Source organism: Colias eurytheme, chromosome 4, assembly GCF_061535395.1.
Source record: "Colias eurytheme isolate Ceu_HAF_F1 chromosome 4, ilColEury1 Martin Lab GWU primary, whole genome shotgun sequence".
NCBI lineage: Eukaryota > Metazoa > Arthropoda > Insecta > Lepidoptera > Pieridae > Colias > Colias eurytheme.
In genome coordinates, this window is record NC_142983.1 from 1,707,993 (window position 1) to 1,734,511 (window position 26,519).

General features: G+C 31.2%; 6 protein-coding genes and 1 long non-coding RNA gene across 9 annotated transcripts in view; 2 read left to right on the forward strand and 5 right to left on the reverse strand.

Annotated features, from left to right (window-relative positions):
- LOC149908743 (phospholipid-transporting ATPase IF-like) overlaps window positions 1–9,799 on the reverse strand; it is a 34,258-nt gene extending 24,459 nt beyond the window's left edge. Inside the window, exon 1 of the mRNA XM_090120321.1 lies at window positions 9,024–9,799. Within this exon, the coding sequence (XP_089976447.1) occupies window positions 9,024–9,110 (87 nt within the window). The 5' untranslated portion in view covers window positions 9,111–9,799. The remainder of the gene's footprint in view (window positions 1–9,023) is intronic.
- A 279-nt stretch (window positions 9,800–10,078) lies between these two features.
- Window positions 10,079–11,659, reverse strand: Atg10 (Autophagy-related 10). The gene is made up of 2 exons (XM_090101554.1): window positions 11,284–11,659; window positions 10,079–10,349 (listed from the first exon to the last, which is right to left on the reverse strand). Exons 1-2 carry the CDS (start codon window positions 11,577–11,579, stop codon window positions 10,151–10,153), a joined length of 495 nt encoding a protein of 164 aa, XP_089957680.1. The 5' UTR covers window positions 11,580–11,659; the 3' UTR covers window positions 10,079–10,150.
- A 1,383-nt stretch (window positions 11,660–13,042) lies between these two features.
- Window positions 13,043–15,576, forward strand: SpdS (Spermidine Synthase). Of its 2 annotated transcripts, none has more exons than XM_090120324.1 (4): window positions 13,043–13,139; window positions 13,610–13,821; window positions 14,011–14,136; window positions 14,695–15,576. In XM_090120324.1, the coding sequence occupies exons 2-4, from the start codon at window positions 13,618–13,620 to the stop codon at window positions 15,229–15,231; spliced, it is 867 nt and encodes a 288-aa protein (XP_089976450.1). In that variant the 5' UTR covers window positions 13,043–13,139; window positions 13,610–13,617; the 3' UTR covers window positions 15,232–15,576. The 2 variants fall into 2 exon arrangements, with proteins under 2 accessions (XP_089976450.1, XP_089976449.1); XM_090120323.1 differs by having other exon boundaries at window positions 13,047–13,314.
- A 58-nt stretch (window positions 15,577–15,634) lies between these two features.
- On the reverse strand, window positions 15,635–20,383 carry LOC149908746 (uncharacterized). Of its 2 annotated transcripts, none has more exons than XM_090101555.1 (7): window positions 20,216–20,383; window positions 19,773–19,913; window positions 17,781–17,912; window positions 17,317–17,447; window positions 16,910–16,995; window positions 16,250–16,430; window positions 15,635–15,799 (listed from the first exon to the last, which is right to left on the reverse strand). In XM_090101555.1, the coding sequence occupies exons 1-7, from the start codon at window positions 20,294–20,296 to the stop codon at window positions 15,652–15,654; spliced, it is 900 nt and encodes a 299-aa protein (XP_089957681.1). In that variant the 5' UTR covers window positions 20,297–20,383; the 3' UTR covers window positions 15,635–15,651. The 2 variants fall into 2 exon arrangements, with proteins under 2 accessions (XP_089957681.1, XP_089957682.1); XM_090101556.1 differs by having other exon boundaries at window positions 19,773–19,882; window positions 20,216–20,354.
- Window positions 18,899–19,620, reverse strand: LOC149908747 (uncharacterized). The gene is made up of 2 exons (XR_016458650.1): window positions 19,387–19,620; window positions 18,899–19,083 (listed from the first exon to the last, which is right to left on the reverse strand). It is a non-coding gene; the product is annotated as an uncharacterized LOC149908747 (long non-coding RNA).
- Window positions 20,384–20,751: 368 nt separating the features above from the next.
- Window positions 20,752–24,034, reverse strand: TfIIEbeta (transcription factor IIEbeta). The gene is made up of 6 exons (XM_090120328.1): window positions 23,895–24,034; window positions 23,459–23,566; window positions 22,896–23,058; window positions 22,147–22,256; window positions 21,741–21,918; window positions 20,752–21,028 (listed from the first exon to the last, which is right to left on the reverse strand). The coding sequence occupies exons 1-6, from the start codon at window positions 23,954–23,956 to the stop codon at window positions 20,768–20,770; spliced, it is 882 nt and encodes a 293-aa protein (XP_089976454.1). The 5' UTR covers window positions 23,957–24,034; the 3' UTR covers window positions 20,752–20,767.
- Hexo1 (beta-hexosaminidase 1) overlaps window positions 23,853–26,519 on the forward strand; it is a 33,064-nt gene continuing 30,397 nt past the window's right edge. The window contains exon 1 of the mRNA XM_090120325.1: window positions 23,853–23,982. The gene's annotated coding sequence lies outside the window, so the exon portion shown is untranslated. The remainder of the gene's footprint in view (window positions 23,983–26,519) is intronic.

A 26,519-nucleotide genomic window follows, 5' to 3' on the forward strand; every position in this document is an offset into this window, starting at 1 on the left:
TATTATAAATGCGAAAGTAACTCTGTCTGTCTGTCTGTTACTCAATCACGCCTAAACTACTGAACCAATTTGCATGAAATTTGGTATGTAGATATTTTGGTACCTGAGAAAGGACATAGGCTACCTTTTATTACGAAATATGTACCACGGGCGAAGCCGGGGCAGACCACTAGTTCGTGATAAGATAGTATGATACTAAACTTGTATCATCATTTCAAGGTTTTGCTATTTGTATTTACGATTAGGTTTCCACGAATCTTGTGGATAAAAACATTCTCTAGAATTTAACGATAGTCGTAACCAGAAATTAAATTATCAATATGTAACAAAAAACTACTAAGATATATCCAGCAATTTTAACATGAATCTTTGTTCTGAAGCAATGCTAATTTAGATACCTACTGTTTACAAACACAGGAGCTAACTCCTTTGTTTGTAAACGATTATGAGTTTCGTTTGATCTATATATACATATATAATAAATCTGTAGAAGGGTCAATTCTGTACATTGAAAATATTGAAAAAATAAATAGCAGGGGGTGTTACTGAATCGATACCAAACCCAAATATGTGATTAAAAAAATTTTTGTCTGTCTGTCTGTCTGTCTGTCTGTATGTGAAGACATCACGTGACGGTTCGATTTCGATGAAACTTGGTATAATTATACCTTATTATCCTGGGCGTAAAATAGGATACTTTTTATCCTGGAAAAATACGTAGATAAAATCTTAATATTAATTTTTCAGTTTTATCCATAGACGTTGTTCTGTACAACCGCGAACACACGTTGCGTATTATTATAGGCCTATCCGTATTTGGATCCAATAGATATTTATAAGAGGTCATTTTCAGAGTTACTCAGAATGGAGAAATAAACCATCCACGCAAAGACCGACATCCGCGCGGACGGAGTCGCGGGCGGAAGCTAGTGGGTAATAATTTTGAGCATTATAGAAACGTAATAATAGCATTTAAATAAGCAGTGTACGAGACAAACAATAATAAATACGCGAGTTTAGCTGAAAAGTTTGTTAGGTAAGTAGGTGCCTATAATGTAACAGCAATAAATGTAAAATAATATCCTCGATGCAAGGATATTTTGAATTCTTGTATTTTACTTTGAGTTAAGATATTTTTAAAAGCATAAAGTAGAATTTATATTTTTTGTTTTATGGCATTCAAATGCTTTATAAATATAAATTTATAAAGAATAGAAAAAATTCGATCACGAGGCGGGACTCGAACCCGCATCCTTCGCGCCATTCCGGGGCGGATGCCTGACCAACTCAGCCACTCGTGACCCGCCAGAGCAATCGAATTTATTCTATTCTTTCAGTTTTATGTGTCTGAAGGGACACACCGCGCGCCATCTATTGAGATGATTAACAACCATTTCAACCAATATGAAGCACTTTTCAGTGAATACAATATTGTAACGATGGAACACGACCTTTTTTGTTGAATTTATATTTTTTGTTTTATGGCATTCAAATGCTTTATAAATATAAATTTATAAAGAATAGAAAAAATTCGATCACGAGGCGGGACTCGAACCCGCATCCTTCGCGCCATTCCGGGGCGGATGCCTGACCAACTCAGCCACTCGTGACCCGCCAGAGCAATCGAATTTATTCTATTCTTTCAGTTTTATGTGTCTGAAGGGACACACCGCGCGCCATCTATTGAGATGATTAACAACCATTTCAACCAATATGAAGCACTTTTCAGTGAATACAATATTGTAACGATGGAACACGACCTTTTTTGTTGAATTTATATTTTTTGTTTTATGGCATTCAAATGCTTTATAAATATAAATTTATAAAGAATAGAAAAAATTCGATCACGAGGCGGGACTCGAACCCGCATCCTTCGCGCCATTCCGGGGCGGATGCCTGACCAACTCAGCCACTCGTGACCCGCCAGAGCAATCGAATTTATTCTATTCTTTCAGTTTTATGTGTCTGAAGGGACACACCGCAAATTCAAATATAAATTCAACAAAAAAGGTCGTGTTCCATCGTTACAATATTGTATTCACTGAAAAGTGCTTCATATTGGTTGAAATGGTTGTTAATCATCTCAATAGATGGCGCGCGGTGTGTCCCTTCAGACACATAAAACTGAAAGAATAGAATAAATTCGATTGCTCTGGCGGGTCACGAGTGGCTGAGTTGGTCAGGCATCCGCCCCGGAATGGCGCGAAGGATGCGGGTTCGAGTCCCGCCTCGTGATCGAATTTTTTCTATTCTTTATAAATTTATAAGCATAAAGTAAATGAATTGGTACCTAAATGAGTAGTATAATTAATTCTCATACTAAAACAGAAGATACCTATAACTAGATATTAATTATTAATCATATTGGTCCACCTTATCAAACTAAAATTTCGCGCAAAAGTATTGACATAGAAAAACCCATAACATATAGATAATATTATGTGCCAAAGAATTAAAATTAAAAGAGTGAGCGCGCGCAACATACGCGGCAATGAGATAAATAGGGTAGATGAAAGAAAGAATACCCTCATGTGTGCGCCCGATCCTCGGAACACATTGTACACTACAATATAGTTCGATAGAATAGTGCAGGCAGAACAATGTCAACCGCGTCACCCCCGTGGGAGTGTGCACATGTCGCTCGATCGACGACTTGTGTTATTACACCTGAATGTCTTAATTATTAGCACTTATGTATATTTTGTAAAATATGAAAATACGTAACGACAAGGAAGAACAGTTTATAAAATAAATATAAAATAAATAAATATTATAGGACATTATTACACAAATCGACCTAGTCCCACAGTAAGCTCAATTAAGGCTTGTGTTGTGGGTACTAGGCGACGATAAATATAATATTTAATAAATACATATATAGATAATAACACCCAGACCCAAGAACAAATAGTTGAGTTCATCACACAAATATTTGCCCTGACCGGGGATCGAACCCGGGACCGTCGGCTCAGTAGGCAGTTACTTTACCACTGCGCCAACCGCGTCGTCGCTCGTTCGCTCGTCGTCGTTTATCACTCTATGTCATTTGCCAATTTTAGGAAAGTTGGCGCTTTTCAATTTTCAGCTCCCTGAATATAAAAGTACCCAATAAGAATTCTGTAAAATAGATTCAATCTGTATACTGTGTAGTAATAGCCATGGCTTCTTTACCATATTTATTAGCGAGTGAAATTAGACTAATTGAGGTTCAAAGGGGAGTATAGCCAATTAACTAAAAGTGACTTAATGTACACGACGATTAAAATACAAACAAATGGTTAGCAGCAGGTTAACAGCTATAATCAGAAGTAGAGGTCTGTCTAACCATTATGCGGGTTTACCCTATAATCCGGAATCTATACTAATATTATAAAGCTGAAGAATTTGTTTGTATGAACGCGCTAATCTCAGGAACCACTGATCCGATTTGAAAAATTCTTTCGGTGTTAGATAGCCCATTCATCGAAGAAGGCGGAAGCATATCATCACGCTAAAACTAACAGAAGCGGAGCCACACGGGTGAAACCACGGAGCGCAGCCAGTACAGGACAAAACTTAAGGTAGAAAAATATTAATACAGTACGTTGAATATCCTGCATTGCAACTGACAACAATATAATACAGTCGACAGTGTTCTCACGGAATCATTTGTGGACGAACATATGTTTTCTTTATTATTTAGGTACTTACATTTCATGAGGATATCTGTTTTAAATATTTTAAATTTTTGTTGCGTGGAAATGTTTTATAATTGGTTAGTTAAATACCGTTTCAAAAAAAATCATAGTGATAACAAGAACTAGAATTAAACACTAAAATATGAAAAAAATAGTTTTTCATGGTATTTGGCTCGATATTTCATAATTTTTCAATAAATAACAACAACAAACAAATAGCAATGAATTTAATTTCTCATCTTATGGCTATAAAAAGCGTCTTTGCAATAATGACTATAAAAAAATGATCTGATTACAAAGATTAATATCTAGATTAATATTTGTTTAATGAATGAATTTATCATTCGGTAAACAATGTAAAAGAATAAAATTTTGTAAAATTTATTAAGTACACCATTTTTTAACGTAATAGTTAATTATTTATTATTTATTGAAGTGAAACTTCTTTATCGGGGTTGGAAAAAAATTTAGTTAGTATGTACTTACAACATTTTTTCGTTACGCGTAAAATTTTTCCGTTACGCGCCATTTTTTTTCTTATCCCTACCACGCATGATTATAGCACAGACTAATAATAATATACTACGTATACAAATTATAGTATTTCTGTAAAGTTGCATATAGTAAAGTAATACATATTTGAAAAATAAGATCATATAAAGAAGTTTCACTTCTTACGTGTGTTATTTGTGTACACTAGTACACGCAAACAATTTTTTAATCAATTTTTTTTTATCAAATCATTATGTAATGTTAGCTAAGGTTTTAAGTGACCATTTAATAAATTAAAAGATTCACTATTTAAGAAGATTATAACTCCTGTGATTATACATACTAGATTAGGTTCACATGTCCCTATAGTAAGTGACCACGCTGGCTGTGAACCTTTTAAATGTCAGGATAAATATGTAATTTATGTAATTATGTAATATCATTAGAGCATTCTGTGATCGCGTTGAAAGTAAACAGTAAAAAGAGTGATTTTTTTTAAATAAATCCCGTTTAAAATCCGTTATAAAGATTTTATAAACTTATAACCATATTTAGGAGTATGTACCTTTTTTTAGAAAGAGCATATACAATTTTTTTATTACTTTTATCAAAGTTAATACGATCAACTTTAGATAAAAGGCTACAAAACGAGATAGTATTTAAATGTTAATTTTTTTAAGATAATATAATTAAACGTATCGAAAGATTTTTTCCAGATTTGCTTTCGTACAGCCAAGTACGTAATCCCATTTAGGGTTCCTTTCCTTTTTAGGGTTCCGTACCGAAAAGGTAAAACGGGACCCTATTACTGAGACTTCGTCGTCTGTCTGTTTGTCTCCAGGCTATATCTCATAAACCGTGATAGCTAGAAAGCTGAAATTTTCACAATTAATGATGTATTTCGTTGCCGCTATAACAAAAAAATAAAATAAAATATTAAGGACCTCCCCATAGTACGGAACCCTTCGTGTGCTTGTCCGACTCGCACTTGGCCGGTTTTTATTTTGCATTTAAATGTCCACAATTTTTTCCTAAAATCAATCATATTTGGATGAGGTCATAACCAAGAATATAATATGACTCCGCATTTTTTTAACACAGGACGTATTGAAATTTGAAGTGTTCTCATTACTTAGAATAAGTACTTAGTGAGTTAAGATTATTCCGATATATGACTTTATCGTTTTCGCGATATCGTACTGCCCTCAAATCTGTCTGTTTCTCTATCTCCTGTATTTGGAGATTTTATCTCAATAAATAAATCATTGAAAGTAGTTTAAGGCTAAGTAGCTAGGTCGAATTTGACTAAAAGAACAGTTAGTGAACTTCCGTATACCATGATGGGGTATAGACGCAGATTAGGGTACCTATAGAGCAGCTGCATTGCATTATACATTTAACAGTTTCACTGATCAATTTCCTTATGGACAAGTCCTTCTATATCCTGTCCGACCGCGACATTATTATTCCCCACCGTGAATCGAACCCAAGACCCCTCGGTGGTTGAACCCAAGACGCTATACCAAGGAGACAGTCAAAGAAATTCAAAAGACTGAATATCTAAAATGCACACTATAAGATAAGATGATATTATTTTATTAATAAGTGAGCGGTTTTACCAAAATAAAGGAAACAGATGTTTCTGCGACTGTTTTACGTATTCAAATATATACCGATAAGATTAATAATATAATCTATTCCTTAAAATCATACACAGCCTGTAATGTTACGTTCTAATCTAATCTCCCGCTAATAAAATATATAGTGTCAATATTATGTATAGCTTTGTAACTATATTTGAAAATTATAATGTCCTTTGTCCAGTTGTCCTTCAACAATGAAATTTTTAGCTTTTTATTTTAACTATGCGATAATATTATTCTTATTCATATTACTATCTATTGTAAGTTTGTTATTTTCAAAAGTTATATTCGTAACTACCTAAATTATTAGGCTGAAATCTGAAATAGAAAAAATCATTGGAGATAAGTAGGTACCTAATAGGTATTTTTTATCACGTTATTCTTTTCTATAGACAATATTATATCCGAGATGCGCATTTCAGAGGTACAATTCAGTTGCAACTTATTTAAAAATGTTTTTTAAACACCAAAATTTCTTATTGAAAGCAAAATGTTTCAAAATAATTGACACTAGTAAACTGTACTTAGTAGGAATATTAACACATATTAAGTATTAGTTGATACGATACAGGTAGGATTTTGGATACTCTTCTTTTAATTAAATGATCTGTCGAAAGACAACGCAGACAACTTTTTTCTAATATTGCTGATTTTTTTAATTTGCTAAATATTTTTTTAAGGAGAAAAAAATATAATTCTGAACACTAACAAGTTCTATTGTAATTAAGGGCTTGGTCTAGTAGTGCAAACAAATGCATCCTGTCATCCTATATGTAAATAATACAAATGTACTAAGGGAAAGTTGCTCCACTTAATTTTTAAAAATTAAATCATTCGTATGCATAATTTAATATTCGTAATAAGTACCAAAAATGACAATTTGAAACAATTTTCGTGAAAATTACACCGGGTGATTTTTTTTTTTATCAGTACACAAAATTTGCGAATACTTTCTATTGATATCTTCAACTTCATGTTTATATAACTGATCAACTTTTACAAAGAAATTTGGACGAAATATAAAAAAAATAAGCTTTCCATACAAAATGCAGAACTCTATACATTTTTTTCGACCTAAGTTTCTTAGTGAAAGTTGTTGTTTAAAACGGATAAACAAATTTTGTATATAATAAAAAAAATGTAATGTTTGTGTTAAATGAAAACAAAAAATATTTATTTCTGACTAGCTTCCGCCCGCGACTCCGTCCGCGCGGATGTCAGTCTTCGCGTCTTCTACAGATTTATTATATTATGTGTAATATATAGATTTATATTGATAAACCTAATAAATCTTTTGCTAGCATTCTGATGCTTTATCGGTTGCACTGGATTTATCTCTTTTTTTTCAATCGCTTGAATGATATAGGATGGGTCCTTGATGGGCATCGAATGCTGAAGTCTCGAATCAATCAATTCTGACAGTAGGCAATTTATGTAAAATCTTGATAATGGTCCATCATTTTATTTTGCCTAAACGTTACATACTTTTTTATATATTCTATTTTTAACGAATTATTCACTCCAGTCCAAACAGCAAATAAGCAGACTTCTGCTTCTGCAACGTTTAGTTGTCCCTGAATTTAGAAAAAATAGTCATGATTCTTATCTATGACAAAAGTGTTATTTTTTGCATTGTATTTCAAATATTAATTTTTTTTAACCACATCTTCCGCATTCATGTCTTTTGCCGGAATTAGACATTTAACTTCTACTAGTCCCATTTTCCCTTTTTGATATGGGAGTGTATAAAGTAAATTTTTTAGATATTTCTCGTTATACTTTTAAAAAGTTATTATTGTCATTTTGCTAATCAAGTTCTCAATACAAGTTTATATTATATTTCGTATTTCTCAAATGAAAAATAAACATTTTTGGAACTTCAAAAAAATTATATTATAAGAAAATTTATGAGCTTACTTTAGTTTTAAAGAAATATACATCCCTTTACTGACACCCCGTAAAATAAAGAAATTGTTGCCAATCACCTTTGCAATCTATTTGGTTTCATTAACTTTATGTTCGAAGATAATTTTTTTTCTAGTAGTTACACGCGTATTTTTTTCGTTTATTTTCCATATCGAAATCAAATGTTTAAAAATACGAATATTTGCACAAAACTAAGATAAAAATAATCAATTAACAAAAATATTAAATTTAATGAAGTAGAGTAACTTTCACTTCGGTATGAAGGAAAATCGAGCGTAGAGCACACGTCAGAACGCTCCGGCCCAAGGAGCGCGACTAAAGAAATTCGCTAGGATTTTTCCCAATTATTTTAAATATTTTTTTAATATTTAAAGAATTATCAAAATTAAAAAAAAAAATTTTTAAAGGATTAATACTCATTGGTCTTCAACCAAATCGAATAAATTAATGGAAAAAATAACTTTTATCAGTATTTATCAATAGATTTTGTAAGGCAAAAAATGGGAAATTTCATGAATTTATAACGTTCTAATTAAGAAAATCATAAGTTTTTCGGCAATTGTATTCAGCAGTTTTTAATAACGACTATATAAGGATAATAATGCGCTGATCAGATTGTGTAAATTGTAATCGGTTGCAACGTAGTGAGTGCACAAACTTAGCTCGAAATGATTTTGGGGGAAAGAGACTTATCTTGAAGGCTTGATTAAGGTAACATAAAGTAACTTTATAAATGTGAAAAAATTCACGCGCATTGCGTATATAACACTAATTGATAAACAAGAAAAAAAAATTCAGTTTATCATTTCATTAGCCGGGAAAAAATTGTCAAATAACTTGTTGAAAACGCAATTTTGCTAGACTGCAGCCTTAACTGTTCGAAACAAACCTACACCTATACCTTGGCTCAATTAATGACTACCATCAAAGAGATTAACGCAATATAATTTAAATTTTATTATCTTCGGTGACATAAAAACTATATTACCGATAGTATTCATGTTGTAAAGAAGCGAAATTGATCCTTATTACCCAGATATATGATTCTATATCAATTATAATAAGAAATTGATTAACAAACTAGTTTTGTTGAAAAACTCAAAACATTTGCATTTTAATAATTTGACTCGACTTCAGACGGACTCACGTGAAATAAAAAATATGTATGTAAGTATACGAATTATTTTAATAAAAAACACATAATTACGTTCATAGACAATAATAGACTACATCGTTCACTATTCAGGAAAAAAATAAAAAAATATTTATATTTGGAATCACTTACGCGCCAAAAGTACAAGAGCTGATAGCATGATAGCAAGCATTCCCGCAGACGATTCACAAAGTTTCCCACAGATACACAATCCTTCATTATAAGGCACAACACTTTACATATTTAAAAAAAAAAAAAACACAAATAATGTAACCTGTAAATACGACAATGGATGACTGACTGAACGTAAACTATCTTATCTATACAATATGATATCAATAAAAACGTCGCACCGTGCGTTTCAGATTAGCCTAGACCTTAACTTTTTTTGCTTATCATTCGGCTGAGCTTTGTGAAAATTGATTATTGTGTTATGGGCCCTCTTCACAATGGGCAGCGTTGGGCGTAGAGGCAATCACGATAGTGTAGAGGGCCTAAATGTCTATGATCGGCCGTCATTATAGTTGTTTATTCATAATCGCCATATTGGCAGCAAACATCAACGATAATTTGCTGGGCCAACACTGCCCATTGTGAAGAGAGCCCATAACACATGTATTGAAGAAGAAATAGGAGAAAAAAGATGAACAGACAGATAGCCGAGTCTTAGTAATAGGGCCCTTTTTTATCTTTTGGTACGAAACACTCAAAATGAGAAAAGTTGGGAAGATAGGTGGGGCTCTCAAATTAAACATTTCATTGACATATACATATACAATATATTTTACTACTTTTTATCTTGTTAAGCTTTCACAGTTCAAACATAATTTAATAGAATTTATTTATATCAAATCAAATAATAAATTATTAAAAATAAATTTTATAAAGCAGAAGAGTTTGTTTGTTTGAACGCGCTAATCTCAGGAACTACTGGTCCGTTTTGAAAAATTATTTTGTTGTACGATATTAGATAGCCAATTTATCGAGGAAGGCTTTAGGCTATATATCATCACACTAAGACCAACAGGAGCGAGCAATGCGGGTAAAACCGCGGAGCACAGCTAGTATCAAATAAAACTAAAACAAAATCCAAAAAAAATGAATTTTTGAAGTTAATGTACTTGCAAAATAATTAAACTACACAACATGACTTTGTGATAATTTTATTAAAATCATATGTGTTGTATAATCAATTTACTGAACATAAAACTTTATTTTTAACATATCCAAACTCACCTTTTATAGTCAAATAATCCTTTTCATAGACCATATTCCAATGGCAATTTTAAATTCAATAATGGCATTATAAGTCCTAGAAATGTAACAATTATGTTCTTAGATTCCTTAAAATTAGATAACAGTGTCTGTGTATGGCATGGATGCATGATGAAATATGGGCGATGCAATACAGGATGCTCTTGTTGTGTCACTACTGAGTAGAAATCTTCCTTTCTTATCCTGAAATGAACACCCTGTTATGTTATCTATATCTATATCTTCTTCTTCTTCTTATATATAAAAATGTATCTCAAAATGTGTTGGTAAGCGCATAACTCGAGAACGGCTGAACCGATTTTGATAATTCTTTTTTTATTATATTCCTTGAAGTACGAGGATGGTTCTTATGTAGAGAAAACGTAAATATTATGTACCACGGGCGAAGCCGGGGCGGACCGCTAGTAATATATAAAATGAATCCCTAATTCCCTTGGTCACGGCATCACACGTGAAGGGGTGGACCGATATTGATAATATATTTTTTTAAATATTCCTTGAATTACGAACATGGTTCTTATGGAAAGAAAACATAAACATGTACAATGGGTGAAGCCGGGGCGGACCAATAGTCTATGTATAAAAGTAATTGGTGTTAGTTACACTTATAATTCAAGAATGTCAGATAGTTGAATACAAAGATTTGGATTTGGTTTTATATAATTAAAGATATAGTAACCTTGTTGAGTTTTGTTTAAAGTTAATATCTACCCTCATAAAAGGTAAATAAAAAATATATGTAGTGTTTGTTCGCTTTTGGTGCATGGATAAACTTGAATAAGTTTATTTTTGCATCTTTCATATTATAATAATTAAGTACTTAAAATATGTTATAATTTAATTAAAATCATGGGATATTATGTAACATTACTTGTTTCTTACAATTTAAATTTCATTCTCATGAAAAGATAAATTGAAAAGTTACCCATTCAAAGCATATTATATGAATGAAAGAATACAATAAGATGGTTGAGATATTATTTAATCATAGATTCTGGCATGTTTTCTTGTGATTTCTTTGATGTTTATTTTGAGCCACAATAGGGCTTAATAAATCTAGAATCACTTGATGAATTACTGAATAATTTGTAAAATCAAAAAATATTAAGATACTCACTCTATAAAAGACATTTGTCTAATATCCTCTAAAGTTAAGAAAGATCCTGATTCATCCCAAATATTAAAACTAAATGATGGTACACCATAACTTAAATTATAAAATATTACAAACTCTGCTTTCAAAAGTGGAAGGTTTCTGTTATTATTTTGAATAAATGTTTCTTTTTTCAAATAACTCTTATGAACTTCGATATTTTCGTGCAGTTTCCATTTATCCTTTATTTTCTCTGATATTTTCATAAAATTTTTCGCTGCTATTACAAACTTTTCTGGAGTTATCAGTTGTTCATCCATTTCTAATTTCTAGTTTCTTCTAAAATTAATTAAGCTTTCAATTAATTCTTTCTTTGTTTTCAAATTGGAATTTGGATGTATGTAAACATTTTTTGGATTGTCATATTGACATCTATCAGTTATCACAGACTAACTTGGTAAAATGCAAAATGTTAAAATCATACAGAGAATATATTTTATCACATTTTATGGATATCTAATGTTCCTGTGTAAATTTTCTAAGATGGATTTACCTAATATTACATATTATGTATATAAATTATACACTAATAATTTATTCATGAAATTATATACATAATATATTGTGAAACTTGACACAGGCAAATAGTTCAGTCCGGCCAAAAACAAAAAAAAAGAATAAATTATGGGCACGCTCATGGGCACGGAAATAAGTCACGAATTAAGTATATTATATTCTTATGGCAGCCACACACGATACAGTATACTTGCGCAAGTCTGGACTTGTGCAAGTATATTTTATCGTGTGATAGAAGATAATTGCGCAAGTTTTTCACTTGCACAAGTTCTTTCAAAAGTTAAAAATTTCAATTCTCAACTTGTGTAAATTTGCGTTCGCGCAAGTTTACATGAACGTGTGTGGGAGCGCGTGCAAGCTTCAGTACTGTTCTAGCCACCTACACGGGTGCAAATTTCAATTCATTCAATAAATTTATGTGCGAATAATGATTTCTTTTTCTTAGCCAGTCTTTAGTCCATATTGTTCGATTTCTCTTGTGAGTTTTCAATTTTTTCATTTTTTCGTAGCTAAAATAAAGCCAACTAATGCATCTGCATCATCCATACAAGAAAACAACACAACCGGGTAGCTCAATTTCAAAAAAAATATATTGTTTTAAATGGAGCAGATACGCACACTGTGTACGCACACTTGTACGAATGCCAGTGAAATGATATTTGTGCAAACATGCTTGAGCCGTTTGTGGTCGGCTCCGAAATACGTGAATTTGTACAAGTCCAAGCTTACACAAGTATACAGCATCGTGTGTGGCTGCCATTAGAGTATATATTACAGTAGTAATAAATACTTTAAATATAATATGTAGTATATTTCCATGAGGGTGTCCACTGTGCCACTGTGGTGTCCATGACTTCCATGATATAAGATATATTTTTACGTCAATGTTGATAATTGGTGTCAACCACAGTGTCAACCAACCATGTCAACTGTCAAGTAAGGAGTCCAGGGTTACCATTTTCCAAATTTTCCCTAAACTTGGGGTACTCAAAATTGTGTATTTGGAAAAACATATATTGCAATTTGCAAATAACAATAATTATATACTAATTATGAATATTTTTTTTATAATGAGAAGCTAAAATAAGAACCTACCTCTACCTGTCCCCTAATCATAATTGTATTTAATTCCATATTAATTGGTAAAAGAAAAGTAGGAACTAGAAACTCTGGTTGCAGTGTTGACTGTTGAGTGTTGACGTTGAGTGTAGTGTCAAAGTGGTGTCGGTTATAAAGTTGGAGGCGCAAGATATTTTATAAACAAAAAATAAATAAGTTGTTATCTGTTTTCGTATAACAAGCAGGTACCGTAGTAATCAAATCGTTATCAGTTTATTATTATTGAAGTTCACTTCATATTATATTTACTTAGTTTAATTTATTAAAATATACCACCGATAAGGAATTTACTTGGAATTTAGTTTACTTGCGAGTTCTTCTGCAGCGAAAACGTGTTTGAAGTGTGGTTTGAAGTTCGAGGTAATTTTACAGCGAAAGCAATTATTTTAAAATAATTATTGTAGTAATTGTTGTTACTTTATCCGCTATGGAAATATATACCTTGTTAGAGAGAGAGTTAAAAGTTAATTATTCTGATTGTATCCGCTGTTTATATTGAGAACAGCCGAATCGTAACTTATGTAGCTAAAAAAATGATATTTTCTATGGAAATTAATATTTAAATAGGTATCACTCAATTAATTATTTTCTCATACATTCTTATTTAAATGATAAGGATTTTTATTTGTTTTATCAACCATAGTTCTAATTTCAGATACAAAAATGGATACATTGAAAAAGAATTGGTTCACTGAAGTATGTGAGATGTGGCCTGGTGGCACATTTTCCTTTGAAGTGAAAGAAGTCCTTCATAAAGAAAAGTCCAAATATCAAGATATTTTGGTCCTTGATACTACTAGCTTTGGAAAAGTCCTTGTTTTGGATGGGATCATTCAATGCACACAGAAAGATGAATTTTCATATCAGGTAATTATGAAGTTAATATCAAGAATGATATTCTACTCTGTTTAGAAAAAATATATAGTATTCAAAAAGTTTCAAAATAGTTTTAAAACAAGTTAAATAAGGTTGGTAGTTGGATTTAAAGAAGTTTAAAAATAGACTTACTATATAATAGAACAACCTATCCTCACTTCTCTTAATTATTTTTTTCAGGAAATGATATCATTTCTGCCTTTGTGTTGCCACAAGAATCCTGAAAAGGTGCTCATTGTTGGTGGGGGGGATGGGGGTGTGGCCAGAGATGTGGCTAAACACCCAAAAGTTAAGGAAATTGTGCAGGTACATATTATTTTAAATTATGTATAAATGTAATAATATTTATCATCATTTTGGGCTAAAACTAAGTTTTAAATCTGATAAAATATTTTTTTAGTATAATAGTTATTGTTTTATTAGCCAGCATGGAATACAAGGTAATATTGGACTTAATTGATTTTTTTCAATGTTTAATTCCAAAGTATAAATTATTTTTCAAAATATTATATTATGTAGTAATAAAATATTTTAAAATATAATATCTTGGTTAGTCCGATAGATATTTTATACTGTATATCAACAGAACATTGTAATGTGGTTCTTATCATTGCTAGGAGAGATAAAATTATTTCAAATGAAGGTTAAATACAAATAAATGGGCATTGTCTCGCCAAGATTGGAGTGTGATATTTTATCTTATCTAGGGTCTAAGGGCACATGCATTATTAAATTTCTATAATTTAAAATTATTTAAATTTATTTTTTTAATCTTCGTAACTTTACCATTTACTTGCATTAAGATAAGGACTCAGTAAAAATAATTACACACAACTTATTAATATTTTTATGTTATGATTTCAGGTAGAAATTGACGAGAAAGTCATAGAAGTGTCCAAGAAATATCTACCATTCATGGCAGTAGGATTCGAAAGTGAAAAGTTAAAATTACATGTTGGCGATGGCTTTGAATTTATGAAGAATCATAGTCAAGAATTTGACGTCATTATAACAGACAGCAGTGACCCTGTAGGACCAGCCGTCAGTTTATTCCAAGAGAATTACTTTGCGCTCATGAAAAGTGCTCTAAAACCCAACGGAATTGTGTGTTCGCAAGCTGGTACTTTTTGGTATAGCATGGATTTAGTCTCGAGCACATTAAACATTTGTAAAAACCAATTTCCTAAATCAGCTTACGCGTGGACTTCCGTCCCGACGTATCCTTCTGGCCAAATCGGATTTGTGATCGGTTCACTCGATCCCGACGTACAATTCGACAAGCCCGCCATTACTTTTTCCCGCCAAGAAGAGTTATCTATGAATCTCAGGTACTATAATAGTGACATCCATAAGGCTGCATTCGTGCTTCCCACTTTTGTGAAAAATCAATTACATATCTAATTATTTTCACATTTCGAATATTGTACTTAGATGTGCATTTATATTTTTATTCTAAGCATAATATGATGTATTAAGTAAAAACTAGATAAGTGTTATATTTTTTTTGAGGGTTATACTTGAATACTCACGAAAGATCTAAATCATGTTAATGACATTCCATTTACATTCCTGTTTTTATATTTATATTAAGTGTAAATTTTATCGAAACTTAGCAATATGCTGCTGAAATATGAGTTTGCTCAAATACATAACTGTTATAAATGTTTTCATTGTTGTTACATATATTTATAAATGTTGTATCAGGTCCATTAAATTTTATTTTGTATATTAAAGTTGTTTCTTTTATCACTCACACAATTTCTATTAAAATTTTTATTTAAAAGACGAAAATGAAACAATATAATTAATCAGTATAATTGTTTATTCACTATTTAAAGGATCTTCTTTGCTTGCTTTAGAAACATTAAGACCTTTATCCACGGCATCCTTTATTGCTGCAAAAACTGTTCCAGATCTAAATTTCTTAAATATTTTATCATTATGTACAGCGTGGTTATGTGCTGCTATCCTGTAATTATATTATTACTTAATTATAAGTATTTTACGGTATGACTTGTGAAAACAATTCATTATTTATATAGTGAAATCTCATATCTCATTGGATTAGATACTGGACAAATTGTAATAAAATATGAATATAGTTCATTGCTATATTGTGTAGGTAAATTACGTCAAGTAGATAAGATGCAATGATAGAATAAAACTTTTTTTGGAAGTTAAAGGATATTTCCAAACACAATTATTATAGGAATTATTTAAAAACTAGTGGTCCGCCCCGGCTTCGCCCGTGGTACATGTTTACGTTTTCTCTACATAAGAACCATCCTCGTACTTCAAGGAATATAATAAAAAAGAATTATCGAAATCGGTTCAGCCGTTCTCGAGTTATGCGCTTACCAACACATTTTGCGATTCATTTTTATATATAAGAAAAGAAGAAGAAGATAAGTAACTGTACCTTTGTACAACAACATCGCCTTTAGTAAATATTAATGCAGGGCACTTTCTGTTATTTAAATAGTCCACGCATCGCCATTGTCGCGAGTTATCCTTATTCGTATGTTTTAAATAATACATAAAGTTATTGAGAATCATTTGTAAAGATCCACGATTCGATACTGTGTAGTGTAATGGTATGCCTGTAAAAACAATTACAAAATAATGAAATTTAACAAATAATCCATACTAATATTATAAATGCGAAAGTAACTCTGTCTGTCTGTCTGTTACTCAATCAAGCCTTAACTACTGAACCAATTTGCATGAAATTTGGTATAGAGATATTTTGATACCCGAGAAAGGACATAGGATAGGTTTTATCCCGGAAATCCTACGGAAACGGGTTTTTCTTTGAAAACGCGGGCGAAGCCGCGGGCGGAAAGCTAGTTATTTATAAATTGTTATTTACCATTCCAATAAATCGTTTTTTTAGGACCTTGTTTGGATTAAATTGAATAAAATTGACATAAAGCTTAATCATTCCTTTACAAAGCTTAGCCCTTGAGTGACAACTAAACTGAAAGTGTTCAGTCCTCTTTATGGAATTGAATAAAAATACAATGAGAAATTTTTTACTTATTGTTTAGATAGTTCATTTATAAAGTGATAAAGTACTCACATTGGCTTGTGTCTTCGTTGTCCACATCTGTTCTATTTTCTGCCTTAACACCCTTAACACTATCATTTACGCTGTATGAATCATTGCTGTAAATATAAGTAATTATTATTATTATTATAGCCTATTGCTTGATATTAAAAGAGTGATAATTTACAAATAATATAATAATAATCGTTGATCCCGTATATCTTGTTGTCCTCTAAATAAAATATTGAATCAAGATGTGAATTTGAACACGGAAAATATCCAAATTGGTGCATCCATTTAGAAGATAGCATAGTGACCAGAAAAAAACTTACAGTTTATTAAGCATAGATAGTTGTTTTTTTGTAATGCCCATGAGGATGGCATGATCAAGTCTGATCAAACAATTGTTAATTTATTAATAAAGATAAAAAAAAACTTACATTTCCAAATCGTCATCAATAACTTCCGTTTGACTATTGTCTAATGTTATAATACAGTCTGCCTCAACACTGTGATGTGTCGAATCTAATGTACATGGCTCATTGCTTGTTGGTATTGCGTTTACAATGTTCTGTAAGAAATATTTTTCTTTTCAAAAAAGAATTTAAACTATAATTTATATTTTTAATGTTATGTATTGGAAAGTTTGAATTAAATTATGTAGTAATGCAATTTAAATATATTTGAGACATACACAAAATATTTTATGGCTTTTAACAATATGTTTTTGTTTTTCACAAAGTTGTTATTTATTGGACTGCTGATAAAGTGCAGAAATATTTAAATTCAATTTGGTTCTCAAGCACTTTAATTGCAGTGAAAGGTCATTATGACCTAGTGACTCTTGAACAATATATGAAGCTTTTTTTAGTTATCACAAAAATATGATAGAAAGTTCCATTACCATATCTTGTAATCCTCTTATATGAAGATCTTTGGCAGCAACTATAAATTCATTTATATTCTCAAAATGCACATAAACTTCTCCAGTGTAGATATATTCCAGTATTAAGCTTAGTGTTGTATAACTAATTTTCTGAAATAATGTAACAAAAGTTGTATTCACAATTGATTCTTATATGATAATCCTTACTAATATTATAAATGCGAAAGTAACTCTGTCTGTCTGTCTGTTACTCAATCACGCCTAAACAACTGAACCAATTTGCATGAAATTTGGTATGGAGATATTTGGATACCCGAGAAAGGACATAGGCTACCTTTTATTGTGAAAATGTACCACGAAATGTACCACGGGCGAAGCCGGGGTGGACCACTAGTTTATTATATATGCAATCACAGACTAATAATAATATACTACGTATGCAATTAATTTCTTGGTGTAATATTTTACTAAAAATAAGGTAAAAAAATTACAAGTAAGAATCATAGGAAGGTGGGGCAATAGGCATTAATATTAGTTTCACTCACAGAACAATAAAAACAAATAGAAGTGCGATAATGTCATAATTAGTATGAAAACCAGTGTCGCCAAACCCACACATTTAAACCGATAGTTATACAGTACACTACAAGTAAACTATGCCTTTGATTGGACAGCTTAATTTGAGTAAAAACTGACTTAGGTTATAAATTCAGCATTTCAATATGTACCCTAACGCACCATGTTACGGTTTATTTTAGTATAACATCTCTAGGTATATTAGCTGTTTTGTTTCTCATTGCACAGAAATTCCAAATTCGAAAAACATTCAGCTACTCCACAACAGAGGGCGTTAGTTTTCGATAGATATAACTTTGAACCTCAACACATAGAGATAAGGTTGAAATTTGTGTCACTCAACATTAATGACATTAACTTGATATTTATCTGATGCTATGCCCTGAGGGATGTCAGCCTTGTTATCGATATCGAGATATCGATAATTCACAAATAAATATTTTTTGTGTATTTTTTTTCTTTCTATTATACGAGTATAGTATAATGTGTCACATTTTGGAGTATGTTTATTACTACTAAGTACGTCTTTTTATATTATTATTATTAAATAAAAAACGGAATAGAATAGTATTAATCTATATTTACAAAATACAAACAGAAAATATGCATTATTTTAAATCTTGGAACTGCCGTAGGTTTGCTGTATCGATGGCCTTTGTTAGACTGCTTAGTGCTGTTCGGCATTCAGTTAACTCGTCACGTTGCATTTATCCATTTCTCTTTTAAATTAGCCTCTTTGGGAAATCTGTAAATAAATTGGACTAATGAAAGCTAAGGAAAAATAAAATAAAATTTAATATTTATAATGTTTGTCTTTTCTAAAGTATCGATACTGTCGATATGCGCCACAAGCATCACTAAAGCGACATTCGTTTGTTTATTGCAATAATATTCCAGAAATTCTTGTTTGCTGTTCAATCTATAATAGTACTAATTTCTTACGGATTAAGGTTCATTTTGACTAGATATTTGTATACAATTTTGACAAATTACAAGCGAAGATATAACATAAAATATTATATGTAAAATAAATAAAAATAAGACTTACCGATGGTATGAAATGCCTCCATTGCTGATATTATTTCGTCTGCTATCATTTTTGCACTCTTATACCGAACAACACGTCCTAATTAATGAATAAATACGGAAAAAAGGTTTGACAGCTGACAACCGACTCGAATATTTTTCTGCGCACAACTGAGAGCAAGTTAGGTGATCTTACCTTACAAGTGACACGTGGGCCACGCCCACATCACACTTCTATCTACTTTACTGTTCTGTGGTTTCACTTATAGATTTTATTGACAGAAAAGTAGATGATCAGTCTTCTGTGTTCTGCCAGGCTAACTGATTTTAATGGCCTACACTAGGAATCAAACCCAGGAGGAATATCAGCTATGAAGGCACTGAAATATAAAAATAGCTATGACTTACGTTTAAAAATATAACTGGATGATCACATTTGGTGGATGAGATTATTTCCTTCAGATATGGACTAGCGAGGGCCATTATTACCTTGTGGACTTTGACGAAGTGTCCATCGGCTGCCAATGTCATATCAACAAATTCTTCATTCTTAGAAAATTAAGGTATAGTAAGGAAATTGTATATTCAATGAAAATATGTGTTCAGAAATTAAAATGCTATGTATAATAATTGTTATAGTGTTACAGTTTATACTGACATTCTAGGAAGAAAATTTGCACAATGTACATAGATATAAATATGGAAAAATTCAACATTTTGCAAAATTTAATCTATTACAGAAACAATATGCTGAATGTTTAAGTATTTTAATTCATAATTATTCATTGTTTATGCTCTAGTGCTAGCATTTTTCGATATATATACTTACTACTAACTATTACAATATTTACCTGCTGTAAAGAACTCAAACCACTAGAAATATTACTTAAATGTTCATTCCAGGACAAGGAGTATCGTAAGTTTTTGGCCATGTTTATGTTTAAAAATAATTGTTAATTTCTATTATAATAGAATCAAATATTTATTTACATTCATTAATAGGTACAACAAAAAATGACATTGACATTGACATCTAATGTTCTTTTTAGTAGATAGCGCAAAGACTTTTCTGCATCTGTCATACTTTTGCCACCTTTTGCTATTAGGCCTCGTTTCGATCTGCAAAAAAACTTCCGCGAGAAATGTCAGACAGCAGCTTGCAAGTCTACTTGCAGGTGGAAACGCGGAATTAGGATTTTGAGGATTTTTTTCGATTATTATCATTGATATCTAGGATCGATATCGCAGAAGTGATTTAAAAATATTTATATGAATAGTATAAAGCCACGACAAAGGAACTGAAATATCAACATAATTGAAATCTTTTAACCAAAGGTTAAAAGATAATAATTATAAATGGGTTTGCTAATTATAAATAAAAATCAAGTTTTGTATTTAATTATTTATTTAATAGAAACACCCTTCTGTGTTAATGTATTATCATCATAAGTTTCCAATACATCTGCCAAATGTTCGTTATCTCTAGGCTTTTTAAATTGACGCCGCTTTTGCGAAACCTTTTTCCTTTTGGGCACAACAGGTTTTCTAGGGCCGTGATCTTGCATAGATTTAATTCCTTGTTTCTCCAGATATTCTTCAATTTTCGCGTCATCCATAGCATCTACCGCCGTCGCTCTCCATAATTTAACAAATTCTTCGTCAACCTGTATACAAAAAAATCTGATTATGTAAATATCCTGAGTATAAAAAATACGTAATGTTAATGTTGAATATTATTAAAAGCAACCATTGAAGTGGTTAGATATTATAATAGAAATCTTAATACTCTATGGAATTAGGCAAAGACAGTGTAGAATAGACTTTTTTATTAATTATTATTGCACGCCTCATAAGCGAAGCGTTGAGGTGGGTACTACTGTCACTTCGCGCAAAACATCTGATTTTTCAAACTTAAAATGTCTTTATGTATCATACATTGCACTTGTAAGATAATACATACACACACATATTAAGAAAAAACACTATTTTTAACGTTCATGATATTTTTGATGTCATTTTTGTTATTTAAACTAGTTAAAAAACAGTTTAAAAAAGTTCTGTCTTGGACGTCCGTGTGTCTGTATGTGCGGATCCTTTTTCTTGTTAACACGATAGCGACCGAAATACTTTACTAATCGAGTCTTTTTTTTTCTCTTACGCTTGAGTATGCTCAGGAATAGAACCCTTTCATTTTTCAGGGTCTGATTCGATGTGGTTTAATTGTTATTAAATAAACAAAAATAATAATTAATAAATATTTATTAAAAAAAAATTATGAGGCGTGCACTTTTGGATTTTCCAAATTATTTTTTTGTTGCAACTAACCAAATAAAATACACTTTAAAATTATAAGTACGCTCACAAAATGGTACTCACATCAAAATTAGCAGTCTTATCATTATAGAACAATATTTTCTTTTTATCCGTAGGCCTTGTTATGTACAATATTTCTTGTGCTAAATTCTTGAGAGCTCTTTCACAATGAGGTAGAGATTCCTGTACATCTTCTAAGAATATTCCACCGAGTCCTTTCAGATCATGCTGTTTTAGTAATCTGTTGAAATAACAGTAATAATGAATGTTTTGTTAATGAATATTTTTGTAGTCTATGAAAATAGGATGTTTGATAAAAACTATGAAATAAAAATAATATATTTGATATTATTTTATTTCTATGTTGTGTTATTGGGAAGAAAAAAATGTAGGTAATATATTAACTTAATTTAAGGATACATACAGATAATATAATAATTATAATCTTTGGCTAACAATACTTTCTTACCTCAGCAATGATTTCTTATCTTTAATTTTAAACACAGGCTTGAATATGTACTTTCCATCGAGAGAACATTCTATTTTGGGATTGTTTTGCAGTGCTTCTGTTTGCAACCACTGAAAGATCAATGAAGATTAATATTTAAATGTCAAATGTTACAAAATATACTAAGTTGCATTTAAAATCTGTTAAAAAGTTATTTAATATGTAGGAAAATACTAACAACAGCAATTATTTACAACATGCACTATACAGGGTGTCCCACTGTTGGTATACTAAGCTCAAAGAAGGTTATAGTTTGGCATACGCTGAGTACGTAAAAAATACTTATAAAATTCCAGACGCATTTTTTTTCAAATAGATGTATTTTTAAAACTCTATGTTGTACACCCATAACAAGCTCCCCGTCCAACTTTGCCATCAGCACGTGAGCTATCGTTTAAGATTATGTTTTCATAGACAAAATGCTCATATTAGAGAAACGGTTTAAGCCGGCTGCGCTAAGCTAGAGAAGAAAACATGAATTTTCAGGAAAAATTTAGCAAAATTTTTTTGACGTTATTTTGTTGTTTAAGTATTTTTTACGTGATCAGTGTATGCAAAACTATAAGTCCCTTCGCGCTTAGTATACCAATAGTGGGACACCCTGTATATTTACCAAATTTTAAAACAAAAACATTTAAACTAATCTTTTATGAAATATTTTTTTCTTATGGAGCAGACCTATATTCAGTTGCTGTTTCTGTATGATTTACCTGTTTAATCTTATTTCCTACATCCAACTGATTGGTTTCATCAAGAATCTCGTCTAGGGACAGTGGATGGTCATCCCCTTCTTGGTGCCTCGCCTTCATGTGCCGCACAATCCTGGCAAGCACTCCAAATCTATAGGAGGAGCTGCCTGCCATGGTTTTGTAGCTGAAATAAATTTGTATTTATAATTATTCTTGTAAGTAAATATTTGGTGTAACATTGAATAGTGCTTTAACCCATTGAGCCCCAAGCGGCCTGATCGGTCCCAGACACAATAGATTTTCTATTGTGTCTGTGGTTCCGGGGCCTGAGTTATTAAAATGTATCTTTTTTGAAATATTTTATTGTTGCACGAGTTTATTATGTGCGGATCTTTTATGTAGAAACTGTGTTTTACTGATTTTCTTTAGATAGCAAAATATAAGTTTATATTTATAAATTTCTTTAAAATTTATACTTAAAACATAAGTAGACAAAAACTGCTTCAATGCTGCAAAAGAAACAGGAATATAATAGATATAAGTATTTATAGAATAATTCAAGTATTATGACATTTGTTACTTACTTTGATGCATCCAACTTAGGTGCAGCATTAGCTGAGGAGCTAGAAGACTTAGACTTCTTTTTGCTGTCATCTTTATAAGGGGACTCATCTTTCTTCTTCTTTTCAACACTGAAATATTTAAAGATAAGGTTTTAATGATCATAGTCTTGTGTACAAAATGAAATAGTAAACTAGGCTCAGGACTTCTCTTTTCCATTATATTAGGACTTACTACTTCAACTATTATTTAAAACAATAATGAGGATGTTTTCAATTGTAAGTGTGTAAATTTACTACAATCACCTCCTAAATTTAGCAAAATTGAGAAGTTTAATAGGATTTAATTATAATTGCACAGTAGGTGGGAGTGAGACGGGCGAAAGTTGCCCTGAGTGCTGGACAATGTATAAATCATATAGTTAGTAGACTACGAACATTCAACAAGTATGTAACATACCTCGGTGTCGCAAGTGCTTTTTTTCTGAACGCCTCACGCTCCCGCAACAGAGCAGGATCCATATTTATTTGATTATAAACTGATAACGGTAAGTAAAAAATTATATATACTAGTTAAATATTCTTTGTTTTCATTCCATATTTTCATTTCTTCACTTTCAATCGATTTCTCGATGCAGACAAATGTCATGTGTCAACTGTCAATTGTCAAGGTATTAATTTTTTTTTTTTTTTTTTTTTTTTCGTTTATCATGGCAATAAGACTAAACTATTTGCCAGTGTCAAGTTTTAAAAGGTAGGGAAACATACATTTTTACAATTATTACAGAAAATTTTACGCACGCGCATAATCAGAGAAGTAGCAATATACAATCTAAAACACTAATCTACATATATTATATAACACTAATCTATTAATTAAAAATTATAAATAAATCAAAAACTAAACAATTCTATTTTAAAAATAAACATACTGCATTTTCTTTATATAGATAAAAAAAAATATATTTACAATTTTATATTATTTCGAGTGATAAATTTGTTAATGGCTTCAAAATATTTGGCAGGATTGAGCAAGAGACAATTAATAGAAATAGGAAAGGGTACACCAAGTGATTCAAGAGATAAATACAAAGAGGAATGGTCATACAGTGGGCAAGCAAAAAATATGTGATTCAGGTTGCCCACATCTAGGGTACACTCACACATTTCATTATCTAATACGCCAATTTTAGTAAGATGTTGAGGGGTACAACCATGTCCAAGTCGCATACGAATGATTATACTTGTAGTTAATTTACTTCCCTTGGTTTTATTAAACCAAGGCTTCATTGGAATCCGTGGTTGAAGAGAATAGAAACGTTTTCCCTTTTGCATTCCGCTACTTTCCCAAAGTTTAGTCCAGGTATCATGGAGGTAAACTTTAGGAAGGTTACTAAGATCGTGACAATAATTGATATATGGAAACATATCACCACTATCTATGGCATCTTTTGCTAAGGCGTCTGCCTTTTCATTACCTTTTATACCGGTGTGACTGGGTATCCATGCAAAAACTATTGTTAAATTTTTATTTTTACAAAGTGTTAATTTGTTTCTAATTTCAAAAATGAAAGGGTAAAATGGCTTGTTATTAAATGGATATTTTTCAAGGCTTTGTAAAGAACTTTTAGAATCAGTAAAAATAACAGTTCGTGATAACTTCGCTAATAATATATAATCAATTGCTTTCAAAATGCCCAAACATTCACCAGTAAATACTGATGCTTGAGGTGGTAATTTTATTTTTTGAATAATTTTGTATTGTGTATGGTATATGCCTATTCCAGTGCACCCAGACAAAGACGTCTTAGATGCATCAGTGAAAATGAGGTTCCAATCTTTCCATTCCTTATTTACTTCTGTATTAAAATTAAGATTGGCTAGAGGATCATTCTTGATGATTCCTATATCGTACTTAATGTCTGGATATGTTAACAAATTATCATAACTGTGACTAAACAATGATAAGCGTGGAGATCGATATATACGTGTTGTAATGGATGTGACTCTACGGAAACTTTCGATCAGACATGGAACTTTTTTAGAGCGCCAATACGTAGATGTTAATATATATTCATTCAAGTCCTTCAATTTATGAAATAAGGGATGGTTGGAAAATTGCAGCGCTCGGAAAAGAAATCTGTCGGATAAAAATTGTCGTCTTAGATGAAGCGGAGCGTCACAACACTCAACTTGAAGTGCGTTATTGGGACTAGATTTCATAGCTCCAACAACTATTCGAAGTGCTTTTGCTTGAATCTTATCAAGTTTTCTGAAGGCACTAACGTTACCACCTTCCAACAAAAACATTCCGTAATCTAGACTACTTCTAATTAGAGCATTGTAAATTAATTTGAGACAAAAAGGGTGTGCCCCCCACCACACGCCAGATAAGCACCTTATTATATTTAAATTACGCTCACATTTAGCTGATACAAAATCAATGTGAGGCATTCCTGTTAATTTACTATCTAATGTTACTCCTAAAAATTTTGCTTCATTTTTAATGGGAAAAATACTACCGTTATAGCTTACATCTACTTGAGGCAAAGACCTCTTTCGAGAAAAAACTACAACAGAGCTTTTCTCTACTGACAAGTCAAGACCATTATCCTTGAGCCACATACTAAGTATGTTTAGATTGCTATTTAAAGAATTGCATGCTTCTTCTAAGCTATTATTTACACTATACATAACAATATCATCGGCATATTGCAGAATTTTTACAGTATCATTCAGTGACTTTTCCAAATCATAAGTATAAATGTTATACAGCAGAGGACTAAGTACAGAACCTTGCGGAAGTCCTTTGTGAACCTTACGTGAAATGTTTTTTGATTCATTTAAATTTAAACATATAGTTCTGTCCACTAATGAGCTTATTATGAAATTGATTAATATACAAGGAACATTTAATTTAAAAAGTTTTTGATTGAGGATAGATATAATAACATTATCATAAGCAGATGAAATATCAAGAAAAGTAGCTACTAAGTACTTGTTGTTCGAGAAGGCTAAACGTATGTCTGTTGTGAGAATGCCTATGCTGTCTATTGTACTTTTTGCTTTTCTAAAACCAAACTGA

Coding starts and splice junctions, on each gene's coding strand:
- TfIIEbeta (XM_090120328.1), bottom strand. CDS start 23,956: ATGGATCCTGCTCTGTTGCGGGAGCGTGAGGCGTTCAGAAAAAAAGCA. Junction 23,059..23,458: donor CCTAAGTTGGATGCATCAAA/GTAAGTAACAAA, acceptor AATTTATTTCAG/CTACAAAACCATGGCAGGCA. Junction 21,919..22,146: donor GATAAGAAATCATTGCTGAG/GTAAGAAAGTAT, acceptor TTATTTCAACAG/ATTACTAAAACAGCATGATC.
- SpdS (XM_090120324.1), top strand. CDS start 13,618: ATGGATACATTGAAAAAGAATTGGTTCACTGAAGTATGTGAGATGTGG. Junction 13,822..14,010: donor AAGATGAATTTTCATATCAG/GTAATTATGAAG, acceptor TATTTTTTTCAG/GAAATGATATCATTTCTGCC. Junction 14,137..14,694: donor AAGTTAAGGAAATTGTGCAG/GTACATATTATT, acceptor TTATGATTTCAG/GTAGAAATTGACGAGAAAGT.
- Atg10 (XM_090101554.1), bottom strand. CDS start 11,579: ATGGATGAACAACTGATAACTCCAGAAAAGTTTGTAATAGCAGCGAAA. Junction 10,350..11,283: donor AGACAAATGTCTTTTATAGA/GTGAGTATCTTA, acceptor TGTTCATTTCAG/GATAAGAAAGGAAGATTTCT.
- LOC149908746 (XM_090101555.1), bottom strand. CDS start 20,296: ATGGCCAAAAACTTACGATACTCCTTGTCCTGGAATGAACATTTAAGT. Junction 19,914..20,215: donor GTTTGAGTTCTTTACAGCAG/GTAAATATTGTA, acceptor TAATTTTCTAAG/AATGAAGAATTTGTTGATAT. Junction 16,996..17,316: donor ATTGATGACGATTTGGAAAT/GTAAGTTTTTTT, acceptor TTATATTTACAG/CAATGATTCATACAGCGTAA.